Genomic DNA, 20,408 nt, shown 5'->3' with positions numbered 1-20,408 from the left:
AGCCACAGTCCTGATAGCGCCAAAAGCTTTATTTAGACTTTTGTTTCATTCCGTCTCTGCAGTCTGAGATAAGCTGGATGTGTGGGCTAAGCGCAGACTAACCCTCTCAGCCATTACATGCCATGACTTGTGGCCAAATCTGGACAATGACGCTGTGTTGGGAGAACCAGTCAATGTTGAAGGGCAGTCTGTGAAAACACTAGAGGCCGGATGGAGAAAGATGTACAGAATAAAATGTATGGATGGATGAAGAGACTGAATGTAATTCAATTGGGTAGCAATCTCTGCAGATAACGCCGCTTTAATCAGAGGCATCTTATCTGAAAACACGTTATATAGAGCTCGGATTTGGGGGTGGGGGAGGTTGTCCTCCTGGACCACAAAAAGAACAACATGGCTTTCTGCAATTTACTTATGAAACACACGACAGGTCATACACATTGTATCTCAGCTATTATAAGTCTGCAGATTTGCTGTGGATACCCGGAGCAGCATGCTGCCAAGTCTGCAGCACAACGTTTTTACAACAATGTGCAATTCTATTGATTGAAAACTCAGTGGATCCACGGTAATCTTATCAGCTCCTCTTTTTCCACAGTGGCAAAAACAACAGTGGCACACTGAAAGGAAAAACAAGCTCCTATTTCATGAGATAAAATGACAAGAGATGGTCCCACAAGAGTACTCAAGAGATGATACACCAAGATCTGCAAAGCCTCCATCAGATATTAAAGTGGGTTAGAGCTCACCTTAGATATAGAATTAAAAAATTGAAAAAAAGACTCCTGCCAAAAGCCAAGAAAAGTCCCCAAAATCGTCCAGTTTCATATGCATACATTGTTGTGTACATATCTATTTTCTGAATCTATCTATATTCTGAAAGCATGTGCAGCAAAGAAGAGAGCTGAGCTTTTCAGGTTTTGGGGCCTAGATGGACAGGCCTTGGCCTCAGGCTACCGACCCCGTGTTTTTCATTTGGAGCCCCCATCTTGGTCACTCTCTAGTCTTTATTTTCCATTAGGGAGAGAAATGCCTGTGGACGAAAAGTGGAAGCACAGAGAAAAAGAGGGCAACACACACACACACACTCACACAGAGGAAGAGAGAGAAAGGAGCTGAGCAGAAACACAGAAGACAAAATGGCTTTCATTCGCGCAGCAGTAGAAGGCCAGAGGTCCCTTATTTTTCCTCTTTCACTTCTTTCTCTTCATTTCTCGCCTCCTTTCATCTCGTCTGTGAGGCATGTTGTTGTGCAGCATTTTCAAATCACATAAAAGATGTTTACACGTGCTCCACAAGCCCCTGTGATTGCAGTGTTTTGCGCAATTGTATGCAAAGCTACACAAACCCGGATCAATGCAGCGAGAGGAGAGACTTTCATAAGCACACGCAGTCGGTGACTCTGCATGCTGGGTTCCTCCAACACTCCTGCCTAAAGTGTTGGTGGTGAACATGAAGTGGGAAAAAAAGAACCTCTCAATCTTTTGAGAGGCATGTGAGCTTGGAATTATGCACACGTTTAGCTTATTGTTGTGTACGGTTTGCCCGGTGCACGCCATCGGTGTGTGGTGACAGTGATAAATAAGCATTATTAAACAGGAGACAGAGGCCTGGAGGAGCCATTAATCTTCATCCTTACTGGCACCATCACAGGACTCACTTCTCATCAACCCGCCACATCTACACGTCCCATTATCAATAAGACAAAGGAAGCAGAACCAGTTGCCCGTGTTCTGATGGGGTTTGTGTGTCTTTAACCAGAGTGGACCATCTGCAGGGTCACAGGGAGAAGTGATTAACATCTACTAGTATCAGATGAGCGATGGGACGAAGAGAGAGGACGACACCTTGTCCGGTGGCTCGGAATTAATCACACTCTGCTTGGAGTTGACACACAAGTCTATTGCAGCAAAGGAGGAGGAATATGAACCTGTAAGAGGAGGCTTGCTGACAGTGAGTGCCACACTGCGGCTTCTGACATTAAACTTAAAAAAAAGGATAAAGACATTCCCCGTCTTGTCGCTCCTTCCCTGGAAATAAAAAGCTGGGATGAACAGAAGCAGGTTGGAGGGGTGGGGGGAAAAATGATGAATCATCAGGCAGTCTTCTTTTATCAGCAACTCAGATCAGCAGGTGGGAGGAAGAGAGGAAATAATAAGATGTGTGCAAAGCGAAAGCGCTGAACATGGACCAGTGAACACGCAGGTACCTTTTTAGAAACATTTCTATGCTCTCTAAAATTAAACTCCCACATCCTGTCAACACATACCAATATTTACTGGAGGCTTTGTTTTTTAACATATGTTCAAAAAAGGGGATGTAGCGAAAAAGAGTTGTTCTTTGTTTGTTTTTAACTAGAGATGGGATCTGCAAGAATAATGAAAAATATTAAGCCCATTTAACAACATAATAATGTCTTCATTAGGGGTATACTTGTAAGATTTTATTGGTAACCAAATGCTTTTATTAATTCTTCTTACAGATTTGACTCTTTAATCGATTTACTTATTGATTCCTGAGGGAAACGTGAACATGCTGTCAATACAGGGTAAATAGAAAGGTTTGTATTAGGCCACTAGAAGCATGACAACAATAACATCATTCCAACAGTGGACAGTTTAGTATCACTTCTGGTTGGAACTGGTTTTCAGTTTCCATCCCTTTTCTAACTGATAGGGTCTGAAAAGTAGCAGTTTGAAGTGAGAGAATTTTGAAGAGCAACTCGTTGATTTTGGTCTTTCGGCACTTTCACCAGATGGTCACCAACAGCAGCACCTCCCTCCACAGGTGGCGGTACTTTCCCCTCCACTCATCTCCTCAACCCTGCGATCACACAACATCTGGTTCCACGGTTCATCGTACTCTTGCCTCTCTCTAATAAAACTGTGGCTCCAACCCTGAGGTCGTTTCCTTCATTTGCAATATTTTTGTACCTCCTTACAGCAAACTGAAAATTAGGACAGGAAACAGCAGGAGAGTTTAAGGCAATGGAGCAGCACCGTGGCAAAAATTCAAGGTCAAAGGCCTTTGCAGATAGGAGACGGGCAGAGGAGTGAAAGTCAAGTTGTCAGTCAAGCATAGAACCGTGGTTAACGCCCAATATCAGATGGAGGTGGAATCAGAGAGCGAAATAATGACAGAACCAAAGTGAAAGTGCATTTTCCCACAAAAGGACAAATAAGTAACAGGTGAGCTGGGGAAGGAAATCTCTGCCAGGTACTGAGAAACGTTAAGGTCTCATAAGTTTCTTTGCACAAATGCCAGGAAGAAAAATGACAACTCAACTTTTTTGTCCTCTGTGATTAACAAGATAAAATCAAATCCAGGCGATCATCAATCGTGTGTCGTAATTACAAAAACACAAAGTAATTCATTTCACGAGGCCTGAACCAACAACATCATTATCTATCCATCTGCACTCAGGAATCATTGAGCAAGCCTTCGAATTGTTCACACGGGCCACATGAGCTTAGTTAATGTTAGTGCAAGAAAATGGAAAGCAGGCTTCTTATGCTCGATGTAATCACAAATCACACTGTTAAATTTGCTTCAAGGAAACAAACACGACTTTCTTTTAAATAGTAAATACTCACCTGATCCACCTGTGGACTGAAAATAAAATAAAGCAGATAACATCTTTCACATTTTAAAGATTCAGCAGGCGGTGATTCTTAACTGATTGTGAACAGGCTACATCCTCCCCACACACACACACACACACACACACACACACACACACACACACACACACACACATAAACCATGTACCTAATAAAAAGCAATTGTGTATTATTATCGATTAAAAGTAAAAGACAATTGCAAAAGTTTTCTATTCTTTTGTGTCTTGAAGTCCCAGCTGTGGTGTTATTAAATGTCAGGATATGGGCCTCTTTTAAAGAGGAACAAAGAACATGACCACAGACCCCAAGCACGCCGGCGGCTGCGTGTGCTGATTGGGGACTTTGTGTTTTGCACCTTGTTTTCATACTCTGCTTTGGTTTAGGTGCAGAAAAAAATACTTTGTTTGGTCAGAGTTTGTGGGTTTTGGTTCACCTAAGGCACTATTAATCTTGCATGTTGAAAATTGAACCCAGGCGCAAATAAAACGCGACGCCGAAGGGGTCCATATGCAACACATGGTTAGTGACAGCAGTGATGCCAAATGAGTATTTCATGCTCTGGAAACAAGAATGGGCTGATATTTACCAGGCGAAGGGGGAAAAAAGGAGATTTTACCAGCTTTTTCTCAAAAAATGACTCAAACAAAAATTGTTGACAAAAAATAAGATTAATTATTTTTTGATAAAAAGTTTTTTTCATTGGAGACCATTTATGATTCCTTATATATATATATATACAGTTAATAGTTGTTTTGTGATACTTGGCAGTCTTATTAGTATTTTGTGGCCTTGCTAGAACTGAGAGCCTAACATTTATGTGACTCACATACAGGCTATGCCTATCAGATCAGAGTCTCTGCAGGATATTGCAGAGATAAGAGCCGCTCATCCTCTCGGAGGCAAACTTGGGAACCCGCCAGCATCAGACAGCTCAATGTCCAGCTACAGAGGCATGAAATCCGGGAAGGGGGTTTCATGGCTAAGCAGGGCAAAGCAGAAGAGAGCTGGGTGTGTTAGAGCCATTTCATGGAGCATTTGACAGCGGGAAGTTGGACAGAATCCTGTCGGAGTCCATGCTCGTAGGATTTGAGGCTGCTAGTTCTTCCCAATCTGTACTGGTGATGCTTGATGGAGGTCCATGTCTGTGTTTGCTGATTTACAGACTTAATTAGCATTGCAATGTTTCCTCTGGGCCTGTTACATTTTCTCTGTGTTGGTACTAACTTGTATTTATTATTTGGGACTTGAAAATCCAAACAGTTTTCTGTGATATTTGTTTGGTTTCTCTTCAAATTCTCAAATCTCCACCAGTGAAGTTCCCAATAATAAATAAAGGTTTTCTTTTCTCAACAAACAGGTTTCACGAGAACCTTGATGTTTGAGTTGGAAAACAGCTGAAACTAGCCAAACGACAAGAACATTTTTTAAAATGCATTTATAAAAGCATGAGGGAAAAGTACAAGCAAAATAACAAGAACTAAGATCAGTCACATGTGTGAATGGTTCTTAGTCTTTCTGTGTTAGCCTTGCATTAGACTTGTAACTTGTCCAGGGTTTATCCCGCCTTTCCCCTTTTGGCAAATGTACTGTTTATAAGGTTGGGGAAACCTGCAGTCAGCTGAGACTGAAGAAGTCACTTGGATGAGTGACGAAAACGTTACGTCCAGATGAACAGAGTCAACCTTTTGAGAGAGACTTGCACTTTATGTGATAAACATCTCATCTCAGGACAATGACAAATACATTCAATTTTTTAAAGCCTTTCTTTTCCTCAAATGAACAAATTCTGCAGATTTACAGTAGTAAACACTAATATTTGTTACTCATTTATAATATTTGTTACATGTCAACGATGCTGGAGTTATTGCGTCCGTTTAGTTTTATGAGGGTCAAAACTTCACACCCTGCTTCCAGATGTCTGACAAATGGAGAGGATGTTAAATCTGGAGAACTTCCTCAGTTAGTTTCCTCTGTCCCCCATCTTGATTTACGCTCTCATGTCTTGCCCTTCTTTTGCGACTTCTCCAGCTTCCTGCCCAAATTCCAGAAGGATGGCATCATCTACGAGCGATCCTTCCTAAACATTATGGCGGAAGGAGGGGGGAAAAAAGAGCAAAAACAGGTGTCACCTCTGAATAGGCCTTTACCCGACCTCCCAGGAGCTAAATGGCTTGGCTGCCCCCTACACAAGGTGAGTATGACATTAAACAAAATGATAGGCTTTGTTAATGGCATCACGGTGCACGGATGGCTGTAAAACAAAAGGTTTAGCAGCTTCTTGTTTTGGCTCGGTGTTGACAGAAAGGGTGGTGGTTAAAATGATCCGTGACAATGCGGAGTGCATCAAAATGTTGTAATGCTGCTAAAGGAAAATGAGAAATAACTAAGGGTGCAGTTTATTTGCTCCCAAAAGGCGCTGCACGCGCAAACTGTAGAACCCAAAGTCTTTTCACTATTACATCAATTTAAACAATTAATTTGTTAATATTCCCAGAAGTAAAAAAGAAAAACAAAACAATTATGAACAGATTAATTACATTTGCATTTATATAATTCATGAAAAAACTCAAGAAAAAAACATCTAGCAAAACAATCAGTTTCTGATTGCCCTGACCAACCAATACATAAACTTAATCTAATTAACGTAAGACAATCAGAAAATGGAAAACATAAACAGCAGAAAACAAATTAATTGCATGATTGATAAGCAGACACAGTGAATGAGGGGAAAAAGGTAAAAATGAAAGAATCCCTTTTTATAAACAGACTTGCGATTACATTTTGAAAACCAATTATTACTTCAATTAAAAACAGAATAAGCAACTAGAATAATTAACCAGCAACTTTTTTTTTCTTAAACTTTAGACCTGTAGTGCAGAGTTTTTGTCTCTATTGGGAAGTGAGATCGGAGTTTCCTTCCTCTTTTTTTTGGATGCTTCCGGTGTTTGAACACTGTAGACTCAGACATGGTCTCAGCTGGATGAGCTTACTCTGTTGCTATTAGTCGTTCAACTGTGGAAAGCCAACTATTGCTGGCTGATGTGAAGCACGTGCATCAGTGTACAGATGTCTGCACAGATACTGGATTTAAAGCTCTGGAATGCTGTGAAGTACGTATAGATTGAGACGGCATTAAGAGGCTTTATCAGCAATGTGGAAACTTGCTTGGCAAATGTTCATATATGTACAGGAAATACATTTACTGTATAGTCCCTCACTTCATCATGCATTATAAACTAAATTTAGTTTTCCAATTTCTCTGAGATTCTCTGAATGCAAATTTGTATTCATTTACAGACTATCAGCCAACTGTAGGTTCCACGCAAGCAGGATTCTTAAAGATATGTGTGCATGTAGCCATTTTTGTGTTAAATATTTGTAAATGCAAAGTAGTGCCAGCACTCGTTTGGACTATTTAAAATTTTGTTGGGAAGAGATCAGAGCTTTTCTTCCCAAAAAGGATTTTTGGAGAGCCTTTCAGCAAGGTGGTAGAGCCGCAAGTACTGGAATTATTAATGGCAAACAGAAAGTGTAGTTATGTTTTGCACAGCCAAGAGAAATAACTCCTTAATTACTGGAACTCGTCCATGGACATTCTCGACATTTGGCCAAAACACATTAAGGACTGATTGTTTCATTGATTATTATTATTATTATTATGCCCAAGAAAAACAACATTTGGTCACTGATAGCATGCTGTAGGAAAAAGGAAATAAATCTTTATGTTATAATGTGTTGCCCCATTCTGAGGATTGCAGCTGTGTGGGAAGAAATATTGGGCCATAGTTGCAAGTCACTGAGTTAAACTAAATGCATGGAGATCTAAAGGCTTCAAACAAGTCAACAAGTAATACGTACTCTGAAAAAAACCCCCACTATTGGGCAGCATGCAGCCCGGTTTGACTCCTGCCCTATGGTAGCTGGGACGGCCCCCCGATCACCCGGATAAGCACAAGTGGCTAAAATATGAATGTGAAAGTGAACTTAAACAGTTTAGAATAAATCCCTGGTTTTGCTAGTACCGTATTAATTTTTCTGAGCTTTTTTACTTTCTAGAGACATTTTTATTGTTCATCTTCTTATGTTTATGTAAGTTTTTTACTTAAGCAACTTTATTTTTTCATTTTATTCTATTGAACCATTTTTTTTAGAGAAATTTTACTTTATGGAGATGTTTTTTTGTGTCATATTCTACTTTATCGAGCTAGTCTACTTTTAGTCTACTGCAACACTGGAATTTTCCAACATTTGCATTAAATTACATATGTTTCCCAATGATATGACCTTCTTCCCTATTCCCAATGGGATGTACACAATGCCTTTTTTTAAAACATTTATGGTTTTGAACCAAATTCCATCCCTGGATAAAGGAAACCACAATATCCAACAACAGTATATGAGCCTAAGTATCCAGCCTACAAGGTATGAGCTGAAGCCTGAAAGCACCTGTTAGTTCTGACTGGGTCTCAGTGCACTGCAGTAAACCCTGGGAGGGCTGTGCATGTTCCATATTTCAGCTGTATTTGAATACCAATGTGGAATGAGACAGCTGAAACGGCATCCTGTGTTCTTGTAAATCCACACTTGTCAGTGCCAAATGCCCTCATAAATGCAAGCGTGAATGGCCGGGTATTCATGCGAGCTTCCTCAGTGAACCTTAAAGGATGTGGTCTGAAGGTTATCATCGACAGTCTGTGACTCAAAATTTCAAAGCAGAAATAAGCACACAAAATCCCTTCTGTTGTCTCACTGTGATCGTGGCATTGTTACACATGACATGTATAATTCCTTCTTAATGTCATGCTATTAACCCAGTAAAAAGAACGACTGCTGTGAATGTTAAAAGCGCAGGATGAGGTAGAGGGATCAAACTGCTTCCAGCTCTTTTTCCTGTGTACCTATATCTTAGTTTCTCTTAACACATGCAGGCTGTTGTCTTAAGCAGCATTAATTGTATTTAGTTAGGATGTCACCTTTGGCCTGAAGAACAAAAACAGTAGCAGGGAGCTGCTCAACAGGTCCCCTGTGAGTCACAGTGGGAATAAGGTTGGACTTAATAACAGGAAACACGGTGGTGTTTTGGGAGATTATCTCATTGTATTCACCAGGTCGGTTACACGGGGGGAGACAGCGCCGTTACCCACTAGCCAAATGTTTGTTTCAGTTATGTTTGTACATCAACTGCTACACCATTTCCCCCCACGGGAATTAATGATTTCATCATGTTATCTCCTCTTTATCCATCAAACTCTCTCAGTTTGTCTTTCTGAAAAAGACATCAGCAAGCAGCCCTGACAGGTTTGACATCTGACTGCAGAGTCCCTCGTGGTTAATTGGCGACACGTCTGATCAGGGTTCAGAGTCGGGGCTGGGAAGAAAAGCTGGGGAGGGGGAGCGAGACAGAGGCAAGGCGAGGTTGGAAACAGGATGGAACAGCCTTCTGTTTTATTCTAAATTTGATATGTACAGGAAGAAGTGGCTGCATACATTTCTTAATAGATCATGTAAAAGTTTTCTGAAAAAAAAACCCAACAACAACAAACACAACAATTGCACATCAGCATCTAATAACTTCCATTTGTTTTGAGATACTTTAAAACACATCCTGCTGCAGTATGTTTGAAGGCATATCAAACAGAGTACAAATACAATGATAACTGTCCACAAGTGTTGGCTCTTACAAATATTAAAAGAGAAACGTTCAGGAAAGTGTACCCTTAAGATGGATTAAAAAAAACAAAACACAAAATCCACTGCAATTTGTGTGCTGCAGTGTCACTGACAGAAAAAAAAAAATCACATCATAACCTTCTTTGTGTAACATTTTGTGATATTATCTCAGGCACTTATTGATATAACAGGTACAGCTGAGCAGCTAAATCCACTGTATCCTTCTAAATATGCTGGTCTGCAATTTGTGTTCACAGCAGGAACCAAACACTTCGCTAAAATAATGTGCGCAATGGAGAATGCTTCTACTCTCATCTGCACAGCTTGTGTCATTTTTTTGGTACGTTTTTCATCGGCTTCATTCTCAGGTGGGTTTAAAAACCTTCAAACTGGGAAGACGGCCCCCCTCCCCAAAAATCTGTTTCTATCATTGCACCCATGCACACATAAGTATGTGCTCTGAACAATATTGCTAAGTTTAAACCTGGAACGATGCCACTACAGGTTCAATTTTACTTCATCTCATTCATTACCCTTACCAAGCCTGCATCTATCCCAGCAAGGGTCTTCATTAACCAGCAGGAGATCATGTTTATCATGCAGCTTCCCTCTGCATATGGAGATGGTGTGGGAGTGAAGGGTGATTATGCACTGCCCGTTTGTTCTCTGTAGCTTTTTCTGTATTTCCCTTTTGTTTAAAATTTGACCTCTGCCCCGTTTCATTTGTTAGCTCGGAGGCAGACACAATCACGTCACAAACATTATCGCTGTCAAAGAAAGACGAGCACAGAGTAAGAGGTTGCCACCTACGGCAGCAATTATAATAGTGGGCTGGTGGCAGTATTTATTTATTTATTTTAAATATGTGTCATCGATGCCCAAGCGTTTTTTCCCAGTACACCTACAACAGCTGGCTTCAGTGATTAGTGCCTCACGAAAAGTTTTCAATCAGCAGCTGCAGAGTTGGGCCAGAATGGAAATTTTATCTAGTCTTGCAGATATTTCTTGTTTAATTTGTTCTGGTTTGTTTTTTTAAGTTCTGTTTCCTCATAAAATGGAGAACAACAACAACAACAACAACAACAAAATAATAGAGAAAAAAGTCCTTCTCAAGGCTGTCACAGCAAAAACCTATGAAACCAGTTCAGTTTGAACAGAATCAGTGGGTTTGCCAGGAGGTCTGACGTAAATCTGTGTGCAACCTTTTCATTTTCATAACAATCTTCCTTCAATTTTAAGCGGAGCCATTGGTAGAAAAGGGGAGGAAGACATTTGAATAAATCAAATGTAAATAGTTGGCTAACAATAGACAGTTCGACAGCAAGCAAAATAAACTGAAGCGCTATTGTGACTAGTGTGCGTTAGCATTATTCCAGCCTGAAGATTGCTGTGGAATCTTCACCTGTGTCACACAAAACCCCTGCTGCTCGGAAAAGCCACTTCCATGGGAACTCCATGCAGGGCGAACGGCCAGATGACCCTCTCACCTTGCGTAATGATTAATGAAAGCCTGTTTGTTTACTTGTGAGCCTGTGGAAAGATTCCATATTTGTACCAGCTGCACAGAGAAAGAGGTGGTAAACACAAAGTTAGCATAACCCACTAAGCCCAACTGCCATATTAAGGGAAACATTTCAGGAGGGTTAAAAGGGAGTTAAAAATGTTCGAAACGTTTGTTTGGAAAGAACGGCTTCTTTCGTTCTGCTATTGTCAAGAGAAAAGTCCTATTTCATCGACTTATGGCAGCAAAAGCAAACTCAGAGCTAGACACTGCAAAATGTGAGCCAGTAAATAAGCTGTTGTTATTTTGTTCTGCCCTGTAAAAGCTTTTGGCATTCAGATTATCTATTGACTGATGCTTTTTTTAAAGTATGAGAGCCTGTTTACCTGTTCCCTCTTTTTAAATTATTATGGAGAATGGGGCCGACTAAATGCTAACAACTGCAAAAAAAAAAATACAAAAAGCAATTATAGCAATTGAAAGCAATTAACTCCCAAGGACAGTTTTGCCTTTTGTTAAAACTGGGAAAAAGCTCGAGCTAATCTCACACTCGGAGGCTCGTTGTCTCTCTTCCCATCTTTATTCTGTGTCTTTTTTTTTTGGCTTTTATTCCACTCTTTATGTCAGAAGCCGGGCCCTCTGTCGATGCCTCCGGTGGCAGCGTTCTTTGGCTCTGGCAGGCAGCAGGTGGCTTGTGATGAAAAATTCAGTGCAGAGCCTGACTCGGGAGACGAGGAGGAGGAGGGTGGCACCGTGTAGCAGGAGGAAGAGTAAGGGGAAGCGAAGGTGTGAGATGTGCAAAGAAGGGAGAGCAGGGGAGCAGAGGATAAAGGTAGGGGTGTTGAGGTAGAAAAAGAAAATAGGAGCGTAATGAACAGAGAGAAGACGAGAACAACGCAGAGAGGATGAGGGCTCCAGACAGACAGGCGGGCGGGCCGGCAAGTCAAGCCCAGAGCCAAGCAGAGCGGCCAGGCAGAGGATCAGAGCTGTCTACCCTCTCTGCCTGAGCCTCCTCCATGGAGATAACACAAAATATGAATCATTTATGAGGGGGTCTTTTTTATTAATAACACACACAATGCGCCCCGCTTTCTTTCACACACTTTGCCTTGTTTTCTGTGCTCCCTGTGGAGTACTGTGCGAGTTGTGTTGCTGTGGAGAGAAGACTAAAAGTAGAGAAAACAGAATGCTGATAAACACCGGCAGCATCTGTCGGGGCTGAACGTGACAGGTGGGCAGAGTCATCCGCGGGACACATTCTTGATAGTGAAACATGTACCTTGTCACATGCCCACATACAAAACCCACACAGAAACTTGCGCCTCCCCGTGGGCTCAAAAAAGCGCCCACTCACTTGCCTGTCTGCCCATTTGATTGTCAGTACACGACGATGCCAGATCTCGATGAATCAGAGTCCTGGACGACTGCGAACAAGCTTCGTGTCCGTGAATGCAGAGAAGGCACTGTTTGTAGGAGGGTGAATGACTGACTAGTATAGGTCATCCTCACAGCGGAGGACTGAACACAAACACCCACATACCGAGTACACTTCACAACTGTTTACCTATAAGCTAACTGCTAAACTATAAGACCTCTAGGTTGTCCCCTGTCAAGATTCATAGTGTCTATTTTTCTTTCTTCAAAACAATCCCCTTGGCTCTAATCGTTTCGTTTGGCTCTTCATCAACCAGTCCAATGATGCTCTTCAAGAATAAAAAAGTCTTCCTTTCTCAGAACCCAATCTATTAAGCCTCGCTAACTGTGAAGGCGAAGGTGGCACGTCGTGTCGGTACGGCCCTTTAGGAGAGGCGGGGTCTTTCAGATGTGCCGTGTACCCCTCATAGCTGCTGTTGCCAGCACTTTCCTGCATTAATTTCCCTTTGGCTTCTTGCTCTCTGCGTCTCTGCTCCTGCCTCAAGAGCTCCTGGGCCTCCAGAAGGACTCTGGCATTGACACCGCCTCCACCTGGATAGCCGTTCCTGGAGCCCTGGTAGCTGGAGTACCTGGGGTTGTCCTTAGCAGTCTGGAACCCTTCACCAGGTGGGTATGCCTTATCCCAAGAGTCTTGGGAGATGGTGCTAGGGTTCTTCCTGGGTTGCCTGAAGTAGAAAGAAAAATACAGCAAGGGTAAATGTGAAACCGCTTTTGACATATTCATAAATAATTAACTCTAGGTTGTTTTTATCACCTCATTTTCACTCCGTATTTAGTTAATCACACCATCAGCAATCTGGAAACCTATCAGTTTCCAGTCCTTGCCTTTGGATATCCTGGCTGTGACTTCCTGTTACATTGTCCTAGGATGATAGCTGACAGTTTCGATAGAGATTTCATTTTTGGCACGTGCACTATTTTGTTCAAGAACCGTTTACCTGCAAGTACACAAAGCCTCCTCTCCTCTTCAGTCAAAGCTTTCTTGTCTATAGAGTCAAGATATTCATATGCACAATCTGTTTTTAGGGATCATGCCACATGTGGTTATTTTCTGAATATATTTGCCTATAAACTGACTTCATCAGTTGTAGCAAATGCTGCAATTCATAGTGTAGGTTTGATAACATAGAAAGGGAAGCACTTTTGAAGCTGAGTGTAAAATATCACCAGTCTTATGTCAAAGTCAGCTTTTTTTTAAGCTTTTCCTCTCTGGTTCTTCTTCAGAGGGACTAAAAAGCGACGTTTAAAGCTCTGGAAAAATCTACGAGCGTTAGGTGAGATATTTTTTGTACAATGACTCGAAATTATGCCACGGGTAGGGATGGGTATCGAAAACTGGTTCTTGTTGAGAACCGGTTCCCACTGTTTCAATTCCTTGGAATCGTTTGCCATTTTTGCAAACGATTCCCTTATCGATTCCAGTCGCCCCGAATGACGTCACCACGTCGCGGAGCGTCATTTACCTGGCAGGAAACATGGCGGCTCAAACGCTCAAAAGTTTGGTTATACTTTACGAGAACGGATGACAACAGAGCAACTTGCAATACTTGCAAAGTAGATATTTCATTTAAGGGAGGAAACACTACGAATATGCAAAAGCTCACAAAACACGCAATGACCTTAAATGAATGTCGTGTTTTTAATTCCACTCCGGACTCGTGAATCTCAACCCAGCAGCAGCGGTAACGTTTGCACGTCCTCTCCCGTTAATGCGGCAGGTAAATAATCAACTAACAGTGCATATTATGTTAGCGCGATCTGCCTTATTACAAAACCTGCCATTACTGTGCATTTAGGTGACCATGATGAGAGAGACAGAGTCTGGCTGGCTCAGATTCTCGCTGCAGTCTACCGGTAGCGTCTCCTTTCAGGCCAGGATAGACGAATGTCTCCGAGCAGTGACTAAGTTTGTGGTCAAAGGCTTGCACCCATTTGCCGCAGCAGATGCCCCCGATTTTCGGTAAGTGAATGTGTTTAATTGTAGGCAGGGACATTACTGGATATTCTTGTGTAATTGCTACTGAATAATTGATGTTATACTTTGTTATTGCAACAGAAGAATATTTATTTTATTATTTTACATTTACAATTTTTTTCCCGGGGACCCTGTGACACCCCATTGAAGGCTGTGGACCTCTTAAGATCTCACAAGATCTCACTGTTGGGTTTGTAAGGCCATGTTACTCCTAAATTTCTATCTTGTTCAAAGAGAAGATATAAAACAAAGTTTTAAGCTAATCGACCTTAGTGTTCTCCTTTTTTAAAAAGAATCGATAAAGAATCGAATCGTTAAACAGAATCGAAAATGGAATCGGAATCGTGAAAATCTTATCAATACCCATCCCTCGTCACGAGGTTTTCAACTGACAGAATTTAGAGAAAGATTTTACCTTCACATAGGCGATGCAAACATAAGCTGTAATGTTGCCATGGAGATCAGCACAGAAAACTCTTATTAAGGTGAGATTTAAGGTGGATTTATCTGTTTTGGGCCATTTGTCTGTCTGCTTACATAAGCAAAGGTTTAAAGGTTTCTTTAAAAATCAAGAAGGGGCTTTGCCACATTTTACTTCCGTCGGTGCCCTTCCAACCATCAACTGACATGGTTGTATTACAACCAGTAAATTAACTTGACTGAACTGACATGATGGAACAGATTATTTATTTTTTAAACTGATGTAATAATTACTGACACACCTGAAATTGAATAATTTGACTATGTATTTGAGGTAAAATGAACAAATATTCTCTCACAAAAACTAATTTTGGGTTTATTAACAACCGAACCTGTTACCTCCAGGCAAAGCACTAGTGTTTGGTTATTTTTTCTGTTGTTGAGAAAAAAAAACAAAAACGTCAGTAGCACAGGAGCCAAAACATCATATTCAATGAAAATGAGGCACCATTAGAGCCTCACAAACTGCCTCTGGGCAACTATCAACCCACAGCGACAACATACAGGGATACCTAACCATGTCAGAGTCTCCTTCTAGCACAATGGGCCCACGTTGAGACGGACTGAAACAGCCATTGGATCTGACAGACAGTAATAGCAGAGCATTGGATCTGACAGACACAAATAGCAGACCTTTTGCAGCTAGAAAAATGACCATCTTGTCCCCTATGGATTCATACGGGCTGATATGCAACACCTGACACAACAGTCTTAAAGGCGCAGTTGGTTGTCGTGATTCTGGGGGACTGCCCTGGCCTTTACAAGAAAGATAGACAGACAGAGGGGGGTGGGGGGGTCCAGATGTGTGACATCACCTCTCATTTCTGCTTGGCTAGCCTCTTTGTGGCAGCCTTGTCTTTGTGTGTGTTTGTGAGCCTATACGATATGCATGAGTATTCTAACAGCTCCACCCGTTTATCCCAAGGGCAAAACGGGAGCAAGAGACATAGAAGACGGCGACACACAAAAACATCAATGGGCATGTGAGCCATGCATAATTAGCAGGTTTATCAGCCAGCTGTGAAGAAATCGTATTATTCCTGTGTTTGGATTTCAGTAGGAAGAGGAGGGGAAAAAATCCTTAATGAGAACAAAAAAAGACCTTTTGTTTTTATTCAACGGGGATTGAATGCGATTGGGAATGGATACGCTCCTCGATCGGCAAGATAGGAGTATATAGCCCAGGTTTATTCTTGCACACGCCTGAGCGCTTCCAATTTTCAGAGACAGGCGTCCCCGGGATCTGATTTCATTTCATATTGTTGACAAAGAGGCCAAAGCCGGTCTGCCTCCCTGCTGAGAAATGCAAACCAGATCACCGCCTCAGTCTTTGCTGTGCCAAGAGGGAGCGTGTACATGTGTGGTAAATACAGAAAGATGTATACCGTTCTGTATTCCACTCATGCACACAGTGGAGCATGAAGAAAGAAAGCGGGAAAAGGTGACAGAGTGAGACTGACAGAGGAAAGGGGAGATGGGGCAGGGGTGTCATGACATGTGGTTGCGACACCCACGCATGCACGCACAAGTAAAACCACATGCCAGCTGTTGCAGCCAGCCTTTGGCGTTGCAAAATGGCATTACTTTGGCTCACAGATCAACGGTGCTGATCTGTGATAAAGATCCCATTGCCCATCATTATTTCCAGTGGTGGCTGTTTATTTTCATTCATGCCTCCTTGTTTAGGAAAGGGTCTCATCCAGAAGAGATCTGGCCTTTGCCGAGAATAAACGCTGTTTTTATGGAATGATACTGTTATTAAAAATTAAATAAAAAGCTATGCTCATCCACTTGACGCTCATCAGAGCCGTGACCTTCCAAATGGAAAATGTAAAGCCTCTGACTCCAAAGGATGTTATGCTTCTCAGTCAAACAATACTTAGTGTTCTGGAGAAACTGCAGCCGTGTTTATCCAAACAGAGCAGTTTATCAATGGAATTAGTGTAAAAGTGAGGGTATGCGGCCACAGGATGTTGCCTCTGACCGCTGGAGCGCGACGGTAGTTCATTAATCTTTCAGCAAAGCTGCCTGCAATATTTATCAAGGAAGGGATTTATGTTGATAACAGTGGATTAGAGTACTACGGTGAAGTAAGAGAAGATAATGTATTAAATGTTGTATATGTATGGTAAGTGCGAGGCGACACGCACCAGGATGTGTCTGCTTAAACATAGTTGGCCTTAAAATGAGTTTGAAGGAGAAATTACACAGATGGCTTCGGGAAAGGCGACAGTAGCTGTGAACAATGTTTTCCTTCTGGACTTTTCATGCTTAAAGTGAAGAATTAAAAAAATATCCATAATAGGGTACTGCTATGATTTTAAATGAACATCAAATCTATGATTATAATCTTATTACGAGGTGTCATTATCACTTAACATAGTTTTTTTTTCTTTTTTAAAAACAACACTGAGGAAGAGAAACGATCATTTCCTGACTTTCCAAGCGCTTTAGCGTTTTTAGAGGGGCTCATTCTTACTCTACATATGATACAAATATGTAAATATATGTAATCTGTTCAGGGATGCTGGAAATGTCAACCCTGGAGCTAAACATTTCACCAAACTCAACCCTTAACTCACACCAAAAGCATTAAAGACAAAACCAAAACTTCTCAAATTTAGAGAAAAAAAAAAAAGAATAGAGGAAAAAACCCCCCACACCCCAGCACACTTCCTGGAACAAGAGTCGCGCATCTCATGCAGATCAAAGGGAATTACATTAAGGGAGAGGAAAGCAATCATGTCATATCTTTGGAAGAGGGTAATATGATCTGTCCATCCTGACACTGAGAGTGTGTGTGTGCAGCTTTGTGGTCTGAAGCTGACCAGCTACGACCCTTTTTCTTACTCAGATGGTTTATATATGTATATATAAATTTAATCTGCCTTCACTACTGTCACTGGGCCATTACGATGAATCAGACGTAATCAGACAGGCACGTACACGAACGCGCACACGTTAAACCACAAGTGTCACTGCTCGAGATCCATTACACCGGATTACAGATCAAACAGTCGCAAACTCCAGGACACTTTTCATATTAGACAGACGCACGAAAATCTCTTGGTACATATCGATCGTTGAACAGAAATAAACATCAAACACAATCGTGTCAAGTTCTACATCTGTCAGTCTTACCGTGGCAGGGAGCTGTACTGTCGCTGCGCCTGGGTGAACGAGTCTCTCTCCTCCTGCCTCTGTCTTTGCATCTGCACCTCGACCGACACCGAGTGACGGCCTGGCTGGCTGTACCCGCCTGGACCGTTGCTGCTGGTGTTTGACTGAAAACATGAGAGCGGCAGCTCAGTTAGAGCTCAGAACACAATCACCGCGCATATAATCAGAGACATCCTTTAGTTGTCTAGCTGCTACACTTTGATGCCAATCCACAGAAGATACTAACTAATGAAAATCACAGAAAATGTCCATTGGGTTAAAAATATTGCATAGAAATCAAAAATATTTTGCTGATCTCAGTGCAAAACATGTCTTGAACCAGCCCTCATTTCTTTATATTTTGCTCCCAAGGGGCCACACGTTCTTGTAATCTTTGTGGTCTTGAGCCAATGGTTCTTCCGGCTTTCTGAAGGTCTTTCAAAGTCTTTCTCTGGACTTTGGCTGCTTTTCCCTCATTTTCAATCCAGTCCTTGTATCTGAAGTCACTCAATACTTATCTATCAATCATTCAAGCACCTTAAAAAGGCACCCAACTCGAGGGACAGGCCGGTGTTTTGTCTACACATAACAGACAATTTAGCAAAGCCGATTAAATTCTTTAGCTGAATGTGTAAAAAACTGCTAAAGATGACACTATTTCACTGTGTGGAGTGTGTTCTTGAAAATAATTGAGGAAACTGATAAGTAGAGGACAAAAGAAGAAGGAGTAAGTCTAAAACACTACCTAGAGTAGATGAGCAGTATCTGAAAGTCACGTCCTTAAGAAAATGGGGCGGGGGAGAGATCCAGCAAAGACCTGACACAGGACCTGATAAATGCATCCTGGCCCTTCATCCATCTACTGTTCACTGAAGCCTCATCAGAAATAGTCTCAGTGGAAGGGTGGCTGTCAAGAAGCCATTCTTAAGGAAGGAAAATGGGGAGAAAGGCTGAGGTATGCCAAATTATACAAGAACTGGACTGACAATCTTATGGAGGAGGTCAGGAGAGGCTGAACAGTGTCTGAGTGTAAAATACACTGGAGCCTCCGTCACAGTTTGGAGCTGCATTTCAGCCAGTAGTGTTGGCGATTTTGATCCACCCTGCAGTACCATCTAGAAGAGGGGTTGGAAACTCCAAGCCTCGAGGGCCGGTGTCCTGCAGGTTTTAGATGCCACCCTGGGTCAGCACACCTGAATCAAATGATTAGTTCATTACCAGGCCTCAGGAGAACTTCAAGACATGCTGAGGAGATAATTTAGCCATTTAAATCAGCTGTGTTGGCTCAAGGATACATCTAAAACCTGTAGATCTGGAGTCCCCCCACCCCTGATCTAGAAAGTCTCTGATTCAGCATGTCACTGACGCCAAACACCAGTCATGGATTGGCCTTCCCAAACCCCGGACGTCAACATTACTGCAGCTGTGTGGAGCATCTCGACTGAGAAAAGAACCAAAGGCAGCCAACATCCAAGAAAAAGCTTCGCAGGTCCTCCAAGAAGCCTGGAAAACTATTCCTGAAGACTATTCAAAGAAATTAGGATATCATGCCAAATATCGACTTTCAAGCTTGCTACAATTGTACCAACTCTATGTTTGCCTTCAATACTACATTTCAATTTGTGATTGTACACATTTCATTTAATTAGTGTGAATGCTTGAAAAGCATTCACAGTATTGTTCTTCTAATCTTTATTAGTGTGAATGCTTGAAAAGCATTCACAGTATTGTTCTTCTAATCTTTATTATTATTATTATATTTTATTTTTCCGTACGTTTTTTGAAAGCCTACTCCTTCAAAACCGTTCAACTTAGAAAAACCATTCAAACATTGTTAGATTCCTATTCTTTTGGACAACATTGCTTCTATTTTTCTCATTTTTAACATTTATATTTTTAATTTTATTCAACTTTATTCAACAAAAATTTATAATGTATTTCAATGGGGAGACCCTTCAAATCCTCATTCAACATACTCATTTTTAAACTCTTACTACTTCCACATACATTGACATAGAGCCACCATTCAAACTTTAAAACGAAGACAAGACATTCAACTATTCAACTTGTATTTATCTTTTCAATATCTATTATACTTTTTCTTCAGTTCCAGTTTAAGTTTCATGATGTTTTTTCACCCGTTTCAGAGTTTATAATGGGTGTGTATGGGACGGAATGTTGGGGCTAGAGTGAGACAGCTCAACTGCTAGAGTGAGAGGAGCAAAAAAATTTATCTTAAAATCTTTTTTAAAACTGCTGCTGTGTCCGCAGCGTTTGCTCTACAGGTATGATTTTACCCTCAAAACGTAGCCATGGCTGTCCTCTTTCATCCAATGTGTTTACTATTGTACTAGGTGTTATGGTTCTTTCATAAATGTCACCAATGCACAGCCTCCTCCCTCCAACTCTTCCATAGACTCTAATGTTAAAATGGCTCAGAAGGTTCGTTTGAAAATCAGAAGAGCATGGTGTCTTTACACTGTCACCACGTCCATATAATAAACTCCACAGGCATGAAAACTGAGAATTTGGTAGACTAGACATGGCTGTCGCTCACGGTGAAAGAATT

The 20,408-nt window shown here is 41.5% G+C and overlaps 1 protein-coding gene across 8 annotated transcripts in view; it reads right to left on the bottom strand.

Annotated features, from left to right (window-relative positions):
* Positions 1-9,048: 9,048 nt before the first annotated feature.
* pard3ab (par-3 family cell polarity regulator alpha, b) overlaps positions 9,049-20,408 on the bottom strand; it is a 262,424-nt gene continuing 251,064 nt past the window's right edge. For all 8 annotated transcript variants that reach the window (XM_082512080.1, XM_082512082.1, XM_082512087.1 and 5 more), the window contains 2 exons: positions 17,822-17,964; positions 9,049-12,890 (listed from right to left, as the gene is read on the bottom strand). In XM_082512080.1, the coding sequence (XP_082368206.1) occupies positions 12,497-12,890; positions 17,822-17,964 (537 nt within the window). In that variant the 3' untranslated portion in view covers positions 9,049-12,496. The remainder of the gene's footprint in view (positions 12,891-17,821; positions 17,965-20,408) is intronic.

Source organism: Aulonocara stuartgranti, assembly GCF_965226115.1.
Source record: "Aulonocara stuartgranti genome assembly, chromosome: 18".
Lineage (NCBI taxonomy): Eukaryota > Metazoa > Chordata > Actinopteri > Cichliformes > Cichlidae > Aulonocara > Aulonocara stuartgranti.
The sequence above is the reverse complement of the archived record's forward strand: the minus strand, read 5'-3'. Positions and strand labels throughout refer to the sequence as shown.